Below are 15,809 nucleotides of genomic sequence, written 5' to 3'. Positions count from 1 at the left end.
AAAAGCAAAAATGAACAAATGAGACTATATCAAACTAAAATGTTTCTACAGGGCGCCTGGGTGGTTCAGTGGGTTAAGCCGCTGCCTTCGGCTCAGGTCATGATCTCAGGGTCCTGGGATCGAGTCCCGCATCAGGCTCTCTGCTCAGCAGGGAGTCTGCTTCCTCCTCTCTCTCTCTCTGCCTGCCTCTCTGCCTACTTGTGATCTCTCTCTGTCAAATAAATAAATAAAATCTTAAAAATAAAATAAAATGTTTCTACAAACTGAAGTAAACGTCAACACAACAAAAAGGCAGCCTGATGAATGGGAGAAGACATTTGTAAATCACACATCAAATAAATAGTTAACATCCAAAACATATAAAGAAATCATACAACTCAATAACAACAAAAGACAATCCAATTAAAAAATGGGCAAAGGATCTGAGTAGACATTTTTCTAAAGAAAATATACAGATGGCCAACAGGCACATGATAAGATGCTCAGCATCTCTAATATGAGGGTGATGCAAATTAAAACCAGGATATTACCTCACACCTGTGGGAATAACTATTACCAAAAAGACAAAAAATAACAATGTTGGCAAAGATATGGTAAAAAGGGAACCCTTGTGCACTTTTGGTGGGGGTGTAACCACTATTGAAAACTACACAAAACTTCCTCAAAAAATGAAAATAAAACTACAATATGATCCAGCAATTCCACTTCCTACTCTTTAACTAAAGAAAAGAAAACCACTGATTTAAAAAGATGTATGCACCTCTATGTTCATTGCAGCATTATTACAATACCCAGCTTATGGAAACAACCTATGTATCCATTGATCAATGAATGGATAAAGAAGATGTGGTATTTGTGTATCTATAATGGAATATTACTCAGCTATGAAAAAAACAATGAAATCTTATCCTTTGTAATAATATGGATGGACCTTATCAGCATTATGCTACAGACTTTCAGTCATAAAATAAACAACATCATGGGGATGTAATATACAACACAAGGCCTATAATCAATCATTCTGTATTGCAAATTTAAAAGTTTCTATAAAAGTAAATCTTAGAAGTTCTCATCACAAGAAAAAAACTGTTACTTTGTATGGCTATATATCAGTAAATACACTTAATGTGGTGATCATTTTGCAATGTATATAAATGTTGAATCACAATGTTGTACACTTGAAACCAAGGTAATGTGTATCTGAACTAAACTAAATATTAATAACTATTACTGTGGCACCAGGCTCAATGTACTTCATTTTACACCTAAGTCCAACTCTTACACTAAAATTCTCTGTTTCTCTACTATATGTATCAAGGAGGGAAGAGGGCAAGAGGTTACATAGGTTTTTCCTGGAAAAATAAATTGGGTCTAACACATGAGCAAACAAAATCGCCAGTGCCTCTCTGAGTTTATATAAAATGACTGTATCCAACAAATACTGTTTTGTCTCTCTTTCTCAATACTCTAATTTGTGACTTGACCAATAATTAAGCAAAGGAAATACCAGGCCAGGCAAACAAAAGTGCCTTTTTGTTTCAGATATTCTTCACATTACAATCATTACACACACTTAAATCAGAGTTAAAGTTTTTTGAAAGAGAGCATGCAGGCCTAATGAAAGGAAAAAACCTACTCTCTGAAACAAGGGTCACCCAATGCTTTACCTTAATTCTCTGCCACCGAATAGCTAGTTCACTTGGCAAATCCTTTTACTTTTCTGGGATGAGTTTCCTGGACAGTCTATGAAAACTATTTCTTATTAGTAAATCTCACTAGTCTTTCCTATTTGCATTCACCTCAGTTATTAAGGATCAGTTTCATAGCTTGTAATTAGGCATTATTATGAGTTCCTAGTCTCAGCTTTCATTTTTGTCCTTTGCTATTTCATTACCAATCTCCTGTTTCACCATCTATAGATCTATTTTTGGCAGATTCTTTCATACTCTCTAGAACAGTTGTTCTCAGACTATAGCCTGAGTCAGAATGACCCGGGAGAGGCCAAGAGCTTGTTAAAATACAGATTGCTGAGCATGTCCGTAGAGGTTCTGATGCAGTAGGTCTGGGATAGGGGACAGAACTGGATTTCTTTTTTTTTTTTTTTTAAAGATTTTATTTATTTTATTTGACAGAGAGAGAGATCACAAGTAGGCAGAGAGGCAGGCAGAGACAGAGGGGGAAGCAGGCTCCCTGCTGAGCAGAGGGCCCAATGCGGGGCTCGATCCCAGGACACTGAGATCATGACCTGAGCCGAAGGCAGCGGCTTTAATCCACTGAGCCACCCAGGCGCCCCCAGAACTGGATTTCTAACATCCAGATCACCCAGGGAATCCACACGCTGCTGGCTGTACAACCTACACTATAGAATACAAAAATGTTGATTAACGTCATGAAAGGGCCATGGACAAGTCAAAGTTACCTCCATGTAACTCAGGGAACAGACACTCTGGCCTTCCAGCTCCACATGGGTGAAGTTGATCTGTATCTGTTCTCCCACGGGCTGCGTTATAATGTAGATGCACTGTCTGCTGTGAGTGAAAGGTCCAGACAAGTCAGAAGACAGAAGACCCTCTGGGTCTGTGTAGTTTCCTCCACAATGCAGATCCGCTAAAGAGCACAGGGAAGATAAGGGAAAGGTCCTGTGAGTGGCCATTCCTGTGACCGTCAGGCATTAGAAACAATCTTTAAAAATTGACACACATGCACACACAATCATATATCCATTTTATTCACCCTGTGAATAAAGACATTAGGCCTATGTCTCTAATCATGTTTTCAGTTTGACGTGTGTTTGTCGGACATCCATGTAGTGCCTAAAGAAATAGATCCAGACATGTGTGATCTAACTTCCCATCTAACATCCTCTTCTACATTTAGAATGTAGCCTAAATACCTTTAGGCTCTCCTTCATTCCAAAAAGATTTGGGGTAGCTTATAAAATATGTTACAAAATAAAATATAGGACTAGAGAATGGAATATAATTGAAGGAATAATGAACATCGAACAGCAGGGTGTGCTCAAGGGAAAGCTGACATGCACAAAAGTGGGTAGAGACTCCTCAGTCTACAGAAGGTTGGCTCTAGATTCAGCCTGAAGCCAGGGCAAATGAAGAAAGGGGGCCTGTGAAAAGATGTGCATGGTTACTTTTCCTGATATTGAAACCTGAAAGTTGTTTTTTTGTGTGAGTTCTCATCAGGGCTCAATGATATATTTAAAAATAAAAGCCCTAAAGTAAAAATCTTAGAGTATCTTATTGTTTGTCATTGGTTTGTTCGTTTGTTTTAGGGTATCAATACAAGCTCTAAGCATAAAAAGATGGCACTGTCCTTCACGTCCACGTGCTTTCCCAATGATCAGGTTACTTACTGGGTGACGTTAAGTAGGTGACATGGAAGCCTTGGTCATTAATCTGGTTGTCGGAATGAAAATGAATTCTGGCAAAGGGACCTGTAGTCTGGAGTGGTGGGACAGAGAAAGTGGTACAGAATTTCCCAAGAACAGGGTCCTGATACAAAGGACCATCTCGAATCTAAAAACAAAACAAAAGAATAGCTAAGCACAAAAGGATCATATTTTGACAAACCTCAGTCATTTTGTACATTGACTTCAAAAAAGCTGTGATTGGAAACTGATGGCTCTCAGAGGCTCTCCCATCACTATATACCCAATACTCAGTTGGGGTTCATGAAAGGGAAGTCTCCGCCTCCCACCATTCTTAATACCTTATCTCTGTCCAAACTTTAATTCCAAGCCTAGACGTATAATTTGAAATTTTCTCATGAACCTTTCTCAATGTTTAATTTCCTTAGTTTCCCCCCCCTAGATGTTGGTTTTGTAATGATAAATTCCTAGTAACTAAGAAGGAGGAAATGAATATATGCAAAGAAGATGGAAGAAAGAATACCAACAGTGTCGACTGATTCACAACTTGGTCTAGGTGTTCAGAAGGGTCAGAGGTAGAGAGAAGTGAAGTCAGGTTGACGCAACATAGAGACAGTTTAATGTGTTTTAGAGGTGCAATCCTAATAGTAACTGAGTACCGTGATAATGACAATATGACCTAAGAAATCCTTTTTAATTGTTGATTTTTTAATCTCTTAAATAATCATGTTAACCCCTCTATAATTCAGTTGTAACTGAAAGTTCTGTACTACCTAGAACACCAAACATCAGTGCTATTTTAACATGGCCAATTTGGCTCACTTAAATTACTTTTTCTATCAGCAGCAAAGTTCTGGGATAGCAGTATTTTATTCCTATATTTAACTACTTCCTCGAAATATCGTTGAGAAATGAGAGGCATTTCAATATTATCAGAATGATTGATAACTTTCTATTACACGTATATTCAGGAATTAATGTGGGAGTGGAGAAAAAAACAGACCTCTAACTTTAATTTGATGGAAAATCCATGCTACTGTTAACATTTCAAAGATTATGTTGCTGAAAATTTTCAGGGAGAGGTAGATTTTTCCAGTCACTCCCAAGGGTTTCAAATCCATTACAACTGCTAAATTACTAATGACTTTAACTTGTGGAGATTCCTGTTTGACAGCCGCACCTTTCTATCCTTTATGAATAATTCCATAGCACTCCATTCTTCTCTAATGCACTTAGAAAAGCATATTGTCTTTTATCACTACAGCAAGGACTACTAAGATTTATGGAGACAAACAAGACAGGAGCAACATAGGAACTCAATCTTCTCAATGATCTTTTCAGTCTACAAATGCAGAGCAGCATTTCTGATATACCCATAAGCTCAAGGCCTTTTTTTTTTTTCTTCTTCTTCTTCTTCTTCTTCTTCTTCTTCTTCTTCTTCTTCTGTATTTTAATCTTTTACTAATGTTAAGCAGGAGGGGCACAGACAGACTTCTCTTCTCCCAATGACAGTTATCAATATATTCTAAGCTCACCCACTAGCAATCAATTTCAACACAATTGCTATTATTTTTCTTCACAGAGCACTATAGTTAGCTTGTGAAATAATGGGTCAATTACCCTAGACAACTGAAGTCTTGATTCTGCATTGGAAAAGATAACCATTACTGTTTCTTTTGTTAATTCTTCCATTCCCTCCTTAGGGGACTGGGCTCCAGGAAATGACATAGAACAGTAAGGCAGTCTGTTTCCCAGATTCAAACAAAACCTAGAAGAACCAACAAGCTGACACAATTAAGAATAAGGAATTAACAAGACTTAAGACATCAGCTGCCCATTGAAGAATATATCTAACTACTGCTAGAAAATTATAGTTATCCACAGTATCACCAAACCATATTTCCCTGAGTTCCAATCAGGTCATGACATGTTCTATCCAAATATGATTGTTTACCTCAAGATAATCTTTGCTGCAATCATCATGGTGCTCCAGACTCAAGGTCCCAAAAGTAAATGTTATCAAGAGCCCAGGACTGGTTATTACTTTCCAGACACAATCTCTTCCTGGAGGATATTTTCCAGGATATCCCGGAGATTTAATCGAACCATAAGTACCCGTCAGTACACCTCCACACTCTAAAATAAGAGGAAAAAATAACTTTATATTGTATACAAGTTATAATTTATGTAGAGTTATCATAGTCCTTACTGCAAGAAGACAAGCTTTGTTGAAACAACTGTGTGCTATTTGGGATGCCCTCGTAAATTAAACAAGGCTTTCATTTTTCCAGTTTGATACAGTTATAAATCTAGGAATATTAGCTGATAAATGAATGAGTCACTCCTGCATTGTGCTCTGTGCTTATCAGCTATCACATGGTGATACGATTTTAAAATACAGTGCTGAACTGTCTGAGGGATGAGATGATAGACACTTCTTTTCACTTTGAAAGAGATTAACTTCTGTATAACTTTTTAAAAGTTCCAGTTCTTAAAAAGTTCTTCTTAACTCTTAAAAAGTTCTGGAACTTCTATTACCCCATGTCATTCAACAAACCAGATTATTTTATACATTAGAATAGTCAAGTGCTATGTAATTTTCATTTGAGAAGATTTTTAACACTAATATAATTAAACTCTTCATTTTATAAGTGAATAAAATCAAACGTCTATGGGTGGTGGAGCCACTTGCCTTGACCAGGAATGGAGTGAGGTAGAGGCGGGGCCAGGCTTTGTGACACCCATGCCGCTACCACTTCATTAATTACCCCCCCACCAACCCCCTAAAGTTGTATATCAGTGACTGAAGGAATCTTTTCTTTATTAATATTCACATTTATTTAACAAAGACTCTGTGATGGCTTATACGAAATACTATCCAACATCACTCATCATCAGTAAAATACTATTCAAAACCACAACAAGGTATCACCTCACAACTGTCCCAATGGCTAAAATTAACTACACAAGAAACAACAGGTGCTGGTAAGGATTCAGAGAAAGTGGAATCCTTTTGCACTGTTGGTGGGAATGCAAACGGGTGCAGCCACTCTAGAGAATAATATGGAGGTTCCACAGAAAGTTAAACAGAATTATCCTACAATACAGCAATTGCATTACTAGTTATTTATCCAAAGGGTAAAAAAATACAGATTCGAAGGGGCACATGCCCCGATGTTTACAGCACCATTATCAACAATAGCCAAACTATGGAGAGAGCCCAAATGTCCATCAACTGATGAATGGATAAAGAAAATGTGGTATATATAAACAATGGAATATTACTCAGCCATCCAAAAGAATGAAATCTCGCCATTTGCAACGATGTGGCTAGAACTAGGTGTATTATGCTAACTGAAATAAATCAGTCAGAAAAAGACAAATACCTAATGATTTCACTCATGTAGAATTTAAGAAAGGAAACAAATGAACATATGGAAAAGGGGGAAAAAGGGAAAAAAAAAAGGAGAGAGAGGGAAAATAACCATAAGACTTGATCATATGTGATTATCTGCTTATATTTTTTAAATGGAAGGGTAAATCAAAAACTAATAAAAATTGTTTCCTTTGGGAAAAGAAAGGAACAAGACAGAAGGGACAGGGATGAAGGTTAGACTTCTCTAAATTTATTATGAATTTTTATTTGGCTTTGGAAATATGAATATGTTTTACATAATTATAAAGTAAAATTCAATAAAATTCAAAAAGTGAAATCTTTAAAATCACAAACAAAATGAAACAAAATGAAATAACTGTTGAACTAACAGTTTAAGATGGAGAAGAGAAATATTCCAAGATGCTTTAAAACACTGTAAAGTTCGAATACAGAGCTTGAGTGCAACATATATTGCACAAAAAAGAATAGCCAAGGAATACTAAATGACTTTCAGTTATCATATTATTAGTAATAATATTAATACTGTTATTTTGAAAATTCATACAGTAGGATTAAGTAGGTAATATGTTGATGTCACTAGGAACCAGGATTTTTTGAAGTGAGAAGAGGTATAAATATAAAATTTAAAAACTTTAATTTCAATATGCAAATATATTGGAAGATCATGAAGAATACATGATATGCTTTTTCCTTAAAACTAATAAAAATAGGGGCACCTGGGTGGCTTAGTTGGTTGAGTGTCTGACTCTTGATTTCAGCTCAGGTCTTGATTTCAGGGTTGTGAGTTTGAACCCCACACTGAGCTCCATGCTGGAGCTCTACTTAAAAAATAGTAATATTTAGGGGCACCTGAGTGGCTCAGTGGGTTTGGCCTCTACTTTCAGCTCAGGTCATGATCTCGGGGTCCTGGGATCCAGCCCCGCATCGGGCTCTCTGCTTGGTGGGGAGCCTGCTTCCCCCCTCTCTCTGCCTGCCTCTCTGCCTACTTGTGATCTCTGTTTGTCAAGTAAATAAATAAAATCTTTTTTTAAAAAATAGCATTTTTTTTAAAAGTAGCATTTAAAAAAAATTTCTAGTTCCTTCTACTGAAAGATGTATAGACTTTGTTCAATCTAGTAGCAATAGCCACTCCTATTACCCAGATTATAGAATCTAAATCCCATTTCCCATTAGAAACTCTTCAGATAAATAATTGGTTCCTGTCCCAACACAATAAATACATAGGAAGAACCTGGAACATCTTTCAGGGCAGAAAGCAAGGAAGTTTCCAAAGGTAACTAGAATAGGGTCAAAGAGGCTCAGAAACTAACTTTAAAGTTTTCCCAATAGCCAAATATGGAACATTTTAACATAGAAAAAGTCTAGACTAGATTATAATACATCAACTATTATAAAATATGAGTTCATATTTGGTACTAAAACCAAAATGAAATAAAAAGAATAACAAGTAATTTCATTCTGGAGAAAGCTAGGAAACCAGGTAATTAATTTGAATACCGGAGAAAAATAGGGGGAAGAATCAAGCATCTATCCTACCTTTCTTGACCGATCTGTATGTGAGTGTAACCAAATAGTTGATATGGGAAAGGCCTACTCCATTGAAGAATTCCAGATAATAAATAAAGAATAAAAGATAAAATTCAACTGCCATCATTTTTAAAGCCCCAATTAATCTAAACAATGAGCCTATGGGTTGCTAAGGCCATTAGAGAAAGGGCAAAAGAGTAGCTTTCTAATAGAAAGATCAACCTGAGAAAATCAAAACACTCTAATCAATGTTGCAGTCATGACAGGGAGGCAAATAGACATTGAGTACCTCCAAATGTGATCCTTTTTGTCCCCCTAAACATTAAATTCAATTTGATCAAACCATTCTAGCAAAGTCTAGAACATGGGACAATATGCAAGCCAAACAACAGTTTCTGTAACACATCAATATGAGCAATAGTTACTATTTGGTAATAATAAGGAATTATGGTTTGTTTTAGTTTTTATTGTCTTCAGGCATTGAGAAGCAAGCAGTGAAAGACTGTGATCCTTCAGAGGAAGAAAGCACAAGCGGTGAGTCCCATATATTCTCCCTGTGTGCCTTTCCCAAACTGCAGTGCAGGACAGTGGAGTCCAAGTAGCAGCAGTACTCCTACTGGGTGAAATAAACAAAACTCAGGATTTGGGGCCCCTAGAGTAGCTGGGATTTTGGAATAAGGTACTATAGTGAAGACAGCTGCATGGCCATAACACCCAAAAAATTTATATGAGTTTTCCTTGGGCCCTTAGCTGAGTCTTCAGCTGCATGTACACAGGGGAAGACTACATTAAAAAGTATAAGAGCTATGAGACATAGTCAAAATCTCCAGCATACGTATAATCTGAGTTCCAGAAGAAGAGGACAGAGGAAAAATGACAGAAGCAGAGAAGGAAAACCATGCAGTCATCTCAATAGATTTAGAAAAATTATTTAATATATTTCCTTTTTTTTTTCATTTATTTATTTAGTATCATTATTTTTTCACCACACCCAGTGCTCCATGCAATCCGTGCCCTCTAGAATACCCACCACCTGGTACCCCGACCTCCCACCCCACCGCCACTTCAAACCCCTCAGATTGTTTTTCAGAGTCCATAGTCTCTCATGATTCACCTCCCCTTCTAATTCACCTCCCCTCCCCAACCCCCTTCTCTCTAACTCCCCATGTCCTCCATGCTTTTTGTTATACTCCACAAATAAGTGAAACCATATTTAATATATTTCAATATCCATTCATCATAAAAATTCTTGACAAGTTAGGAATAAAAGATGAGATGGCTTAAAAACATTCATAAAATCTTTGACACTTCTTCCGTTGAGGTGGGATCTGTGTCTCCTCCCCTTGAATCTGGGTGGGCTTATGAGTGCTTTAACCAAATAAAAGTATGGCAGAAATAGTATGACTATGACAGTATGACTTCCAAAGGTGGGTCCGAAAAATCCATGCAGCATCTGCCTGGGTCTGTTGTAAGGCTTGCTCTAAGATAGACCAAGTGCCATGAAAGAAGATCCACTACCCTAAGACCACCATCAGAGAGGGGCTACGTGGAGGCATTCAAGTCAATAGCCTGGTTCAGCTCTTATCCAAAAGCCAGCATCGATTGAGTGAGTCATCTTGGGTTTCCAGCCTAGTTGAGCCTGTAGATGACTACAGTTTCAGCCAACATCTAATTGTAACTGCTTGACAGATCAAATGATAATTGGGCCCTTTCCAAATTCCTGGTCCACAAGATCAGAAATATAATAAAATGATTAATGCTCTACAAAGCTAAATTTGTGGGTAATCTGTTATACAGAAACAGTAATTTGCAGTGAACTTCCTTTATCTGCTAAGGGTTATCTACAAAAACTTACATCTAAAACATTATATTCAACTGTTAAATACTGAACGCAATTTCCCCATGGGGTTGGGAAGGAGAGAATGATGCCCACTCTACCACTTCTGTTCGGTATGGTACTGGCCAGGCAATAAAGACGTTAAGGAAAAGAAAGAAATGATAGTTACAAAGATTGGAAAGGAAGATGTTAGAAGGAAAACCACAGACCCCAAACAGTATCACTTAGGCCGAGTCCCCCAGCATGGGCTTAATACCTGATCTAATTGCACTTTCAGCCTCCCCTAGAAATGTAATCTTGATCTGTCAGTCAGGAATTTTCCACTTAGGGCCAATGAGTCTGCCACATGGGCTCTCTCCATCCCCCAAAGGAAGATGAGGTAATCTGTATGATTCGACCCTTCACCCTTCCCATTAAGGGAAGACCTTGTCTGGAACAATCTTTTTATTTTGCTAATAGTTTCTCGCCCTATTCTTCTTCCTATAAAAACTTCTCATTTCATACAACTCCTCAGGGCTCCCCTCTGTTTGCTAGATGGGATGATGCCCTATTCATGGACTGTTTAATAAACCCAATTAGATCTTCAAATTTACTCCATTAAATTTTGTTTCTTAACAAAGAAAAACGCTCTTTACTCACAGATAACATAACTGTGTATGTAGAGAAATCCAAAAGCATCCACCAAAAAAGCTGTTAGAATTGATTAATGATTTTAGCAATGACTGGATTCAAAATCAAATATTTTTTAAAAATATGTCGTATTTCTATATATGACAACACATAACACATAAAATTGACATTTTAGAAAAACAGTACCATTTCATATAGTATAAAATATTAAATATCTAGAAAAAAACAATAAAATATGTAGAGTAAACACTGGAATCTATAAATCACTGCTAAGATAAATTAAAAAGATAAAGAAATACAGAGATAGTCCGTGTTCATAAAGTGATAGGGCTAATTTAAGAAGTCATTTCTTCCCAAGTTAATTATAGATTCAAGACAATACCAACAAAATTCCAACAGATTTGGGGGGAGAATTAACAAATTGATTCTAAAACTTACAGGAAAATGTAAAGGATCTAGCATATTTTAAAAGAACCATGTTACAGGACTTACACAATCAGATTTCAAGCTTCAGTAGTTAGTTAAGCCAGTGTGGCACAAGGACAGATATATAGGCCAATAGAGAAGCTGAGGAATTCCAGAAATAGATGCACAGATTTACTTATGAGTGAATTGGAGGTTCATTACTGTTCTATCTACCTTTCTACCTGTTTAAAAATTGTACAGTAAAAAGCTAAAAAAAAAAAAAAAAAAAAAAGTAGAGCCCCAAAAGACAAAATAACAACAGAAAGAACAAATTATCAAATGGTCATTAAGATAAGGAATACCGGGGCGCCTGGGTGGCACAGTGGGTTAAGCCGCTGCCTTCAGCTCAGGTCATGATCTCAGGGTCCTGGGATCGAGTCCCGCATCGGGCTCTCTGCTCGGCAGGGAGCCTGCTTCCCCCTCTCTCTCTCTCTGCCTGCCTCTCTACTTGTGATTTCTCTCTGTCAAATAAATAAATAAAATCTTTAAAAAAAAAAAAAGATAAGGAATACTAAGGAAGGAACGACAACCTCTTCAAGAACATCGCTGCAGTAAGTTACTAGTAGAGTTTATAAGAACGCTGTTTGGTCATTTCATAAGGGACCCATTAAGACTCATGGATTTTAATCTTTCTTATTCATCCAAATTTTGTTATCTCTAAACACAAAATGGAATTCCAAATCATTTTATCTTTATTTTAAAAGAATTATAAAAGTATGATACAATCCCTAGATCTCAAAACATTTAATGTTATCAACAAGTCTAACACTAAAAAGGAAAACTTAATGATTTCAAGATTTTGCTTGATTTTTCTTCATGTTTACATACCTGGTTGCTGCGTTTCCCATCTTATTGTAAAGCCCCTCTCACTTCTGAAATGTTCAGAATGGAGATGAAAATAGAGGGCATTGTCACTACTGAGGAAGTCATGAGGGAGATCAGAGCCACAGAATCTTCCAAGCTGGAGTGCCGCAGAGGACTCTCCATCGTGAATCTGAAGAAACTCGTTTGGACAATTGCTGACTGATTCTAACCGGAAAAAAGTGAAAGTGATACGCAGCACCTGAAAATGTAAAGGTCACAATGTATTGTTTTTCATTTCCATATTAATTCTAAAGCATTTCTCTCACTAATTAGGAAGCATTCATATTTAGTCACCTTTCAAGAGACATACCTGTAATTTCCCAATTATCCACAAATACATATGACAAATCTACAAATTCAATAACTTGTGTTAAAAATTGCTTAGGCTCCAGCTAATATAAAAGTATATCAAAAATCTTAATGAAATAGATTTTTAACAACTTTATTGAGGTGTAATTGGTATACAAAGAACTGTACATACTAAACATATATGATTTGATGAGTTCTTGGACATACTGCTAACACCTGTGATGCCCTCACCACCATCAATAGGCATATCCAACACCTCCTAGAGTTTCCTTGTGTCTCTCTTTTTTGTGGTGGTAAGAGCACAACATGAGCTCCATTGTCTTAACAACTGTTGAAGTGCATCATAACATATTGCTAACCACACGTACAGTGTTATACATCAGATCTCTAGAGCTTATACATCTTATGTAACTGAAACTTTATACCCATTGAGTTGTTACTGAATAGATTAATGAAATATATTTATCAATATTTCATTAAACTGTGAAGTCCACTAAATATAGGCCCTTCAAATGTATAGCTGACAATGCTCCCACATCAGTAAAACACATTGGACATTTGAAAAATCTACCTTGAGTTAAATGTAATTGACTAATATTACCATTCACAACAATTTAAATCTACCTTGAGTTAAATGTAATTGACTAATATTACCATTCACAACAATTTATTTCCCAGCCACCTGAATACCTTATATGTGTAGCATACCCACAAATGTTTACTGACTGCCTCCCCACAACTAGGGATGCTGATTCCTGAGGGTTCTCTGTACTTCTCAACAAGATACTAGCACACTGACAACCTTAGGTATAGACTGAGTAAGTATGTGTGTGTGTATAAGGTCAGCAAGACCTCAATCGTTGGATGTCATTAAGAGATGAGTAATACCAAGAGTGGAAGATAGGGAAAAAGTAATCTAAAAGATTCTGAGCATCCAGGTAGAAGAGCATAAACACAAAAATACATTTCCAAGTTAAAATGTTAGACTGTACAAACTTAAATATTATAATATAATTAATAAAATAAAAAAGATTTTGTATGGATAACATCACTTAAAAGAGCTAAACTACTAAAAGGAGGCTGTTGGATTTGATTCTCATTATGATCTAAAAACCACAACAGCATTTAGCTAATGAGAAAGGATATCAGGATATTTTTGAAATTCTGTATGAGGATAGTTTTAAGATTTGTTATCTAACATTGCATCATTTTTGTCCTTGAAGTAATTTCAATAAAAATCAAATAAGTGTTCATGAATAGAACTACTCTGATTTCTATGAAATTCCTATAAAATACTATATTATGTAAATTGTGGAAATAAGAAGATGCAAAATCACAATAATCAAGAAAATTGTCTTTTTTTTTACAAATCAATAATAAAAGTATTAAATTTTTTTCACAAATGACTTTTCTTGAAAGAAAAATGTTTTCAATGCCAGGAAATAGAATTCATGAACACTTAATGGGAGGAAGGAAATTCACACAACATACCCACTGGGAAATCGATTTTGGAGTTGATGCTATTGTGGGGCCTCCAGACCCCACAGAATCCTCCCATCTCCAGGGAAAAACTGTGTGGTGACCATTGTACAATGACCCCAGTAACATTAGTTTGCTGGAAAAAGTTTACAGAATTTCAAGGGAAAACCTTATCTATTCAGACATACAAACTTCATTTTAATGAGTCTAGGAGTTGGCTGAGAAATAAATATTTGGAAAAGTCTGAGTAATGAATGCTGGGGATAAAAGCACTAAAAACCTCAGGGTCAGATCTTAATTTGAAGAGTGTTCATGCAGCCATTCAGAGTCACTGGAGTCAGTCAAAAGGCCTGGGCTTGGGTCCGGGGCACACCACTTACAAACCATGTGACCTTGGACAAATTCCTCAGCTGCTCCAGGCTCCCTGTCCACAAACTTAAAATGATAATAATAATTCTTATCTTTCAGGGTAGGGTTACAAGAGTTAAAATACAATGACACTATGTATGTAAAGCAGTTAACAGCACAATGGCACAGAGAAGGCTCTGACAAGAAAACCATCTTCATAGTGTCCCCATTTTGCATAATAATTAACAAAACACTGAGGGGTCATCTTCAAACAGGACTCTCTCAGGAACAACATGACTTTACAAATTCCAGGCTTGCAGCAGGCCAATCCCTACAGAGAATTATCCCTACTGAACAAAATGTGGAGTTGGCAATCAGACAAACGACTTTGAAATCCAACTGGTCTAATTACCAGTTTAAAAGTATTTTTTAAAAAAGACTTAGCTTCTCTTCATTTCCATGATCTCATCTATAACATGAGGACACGATCACCTATTTCAAAGACTTACTATAACGTTTGAGAAAAGTGCACAAAATATCTAGCCCAAAGCTTGACACCTAGCAGGCCCTCAATATATAATGGTTGGATTAGCACCATAGGTATTTTATGTAATATGTACTCATATTGCATATTCACGGATACAGATCCACGTTTGGGCAGGAGATCCTGCATTTACCTTTCCCTCTTCAGTTCGGATAACCCAGAAGCAGTTGACATCATGTACGTAACCAACGTCAGGGCCCGCATAACTGAAACTTCCATTCATCCCTGAGAGGGACCCTCCACAAACTGCCAAGAGAAAGAAGATGATTTCTGCTTTACAGCAACTCTGCAAAGGAAGAGTCTAGGCAGCTTTAACACTGCTGCTGAATTATTGGAGAAGTCTGAGTGATTAATGCCGGAGACAAATGCCCTGCCATTCTTTCTTCTCCCCGTCCCCCTTCTCGTTGGACACCCTTCTAAGTCCCCCGGTTGTTGGAAGTCTGCTTGGTATCTCCTTATGACCACCATGAGCCATGCTTCTTGACACCGTGGTCTCTCACTCCTGCACCTACTACCCTTCAAATACTGGTCTGCCCAGAGTCACACTGATCACCCCGAGATCCCTCTTGATCTCTTCTTGTTGCCTGCCTCTTCTTGTTCTCTCTGACTCCCATTCTCTCTGCCTCTGTGTCTTGGCCCCCACACAGCTTAGTCCCAATCTTTAGTTCTTATCTCCTCTCTGTCATTTTGTATTAGACTCATCTCCTCAACCAGAAGATAGACAGATAACATGTGGAGATAGTTATTTTGTGCTCATGTCTTCATAGCATCTACCAGCCTCCTCAACACATAGTAAAGTCTCAATAAATGTGCTGATTCTGAATCAAGAGTTATACGAGGGGGCTGGAGTAGTCAGAAGAGGCTTGATGAAGAAGACTGAGGCTTGAAGGTGAAGTACTCCTGAGGAACAGATACATTCTGATGCAAAGCAAAGGAGATTTAGAGATGTCTAAGGAGAAAAATATCCCAAATAAAAGAACACAGCAAGGTGGTACATGGGATCAGGTGATAAGAAAAGACATCTGGC

At 37.1% G+C, this 15,809-nt stretch overlaps 1 protein-coding gene across 1 annotated transcript in view; it reads right to left on the bottom strand.

Annotated features, from left to right (window-relative positions):
- CUBN (cubilin) overlaps nt 1-15,809 on the bottom strand; it is a 258,604-nt gene that overhangs the window by 222,554 nt on the left and 20,241 nt on the right. The window contains exons 13-17 of the mRNA XM_059404241.1: nt 14,916-15,028; nt 12,067-12,301; nt 5,337-5,518; nt 3,368-3,530; nt 2,420-2,607 (exon numbers count right to left, since the gene is read on the bottom strand). Coding sequence (XP_059260224.1) covers nt 2,420-2,607; nt 3,368-3,530; nt 5,337-5,518; nt 12,067-12,301; nt 14,916-15,028 — 881 coding nt within the window. The remainder of the gene's footprint in view (nt 1-2,419; nt 2,608-3,367; nt 3,531-5,336; nt 5,519-12,066; nt 12,302-14,915; nt 15,029-15,809) is intronic.

Source organism: Mustela nigripes, chromosome 6 (genome assembly GCF_022355385.1).
Source record: "Mustela nigripes isolate SB6536 chromosome 6, MUSNIG.SB6536, whole genome shotgun sequence".
In the NCBI taxonomy this organism is placed as follows: domain Eukaryota; kingdom Metazoa; phylum Chordata; class Mammalia; order Carnivora; family Mustelidae; genus Mustela; species Mustela nigripes.
The sequence above is the reverse complement of the archived record's forward strand: the minus strand, read 5'-3'. Positions and strand labels throughout refer to the sequence as shown.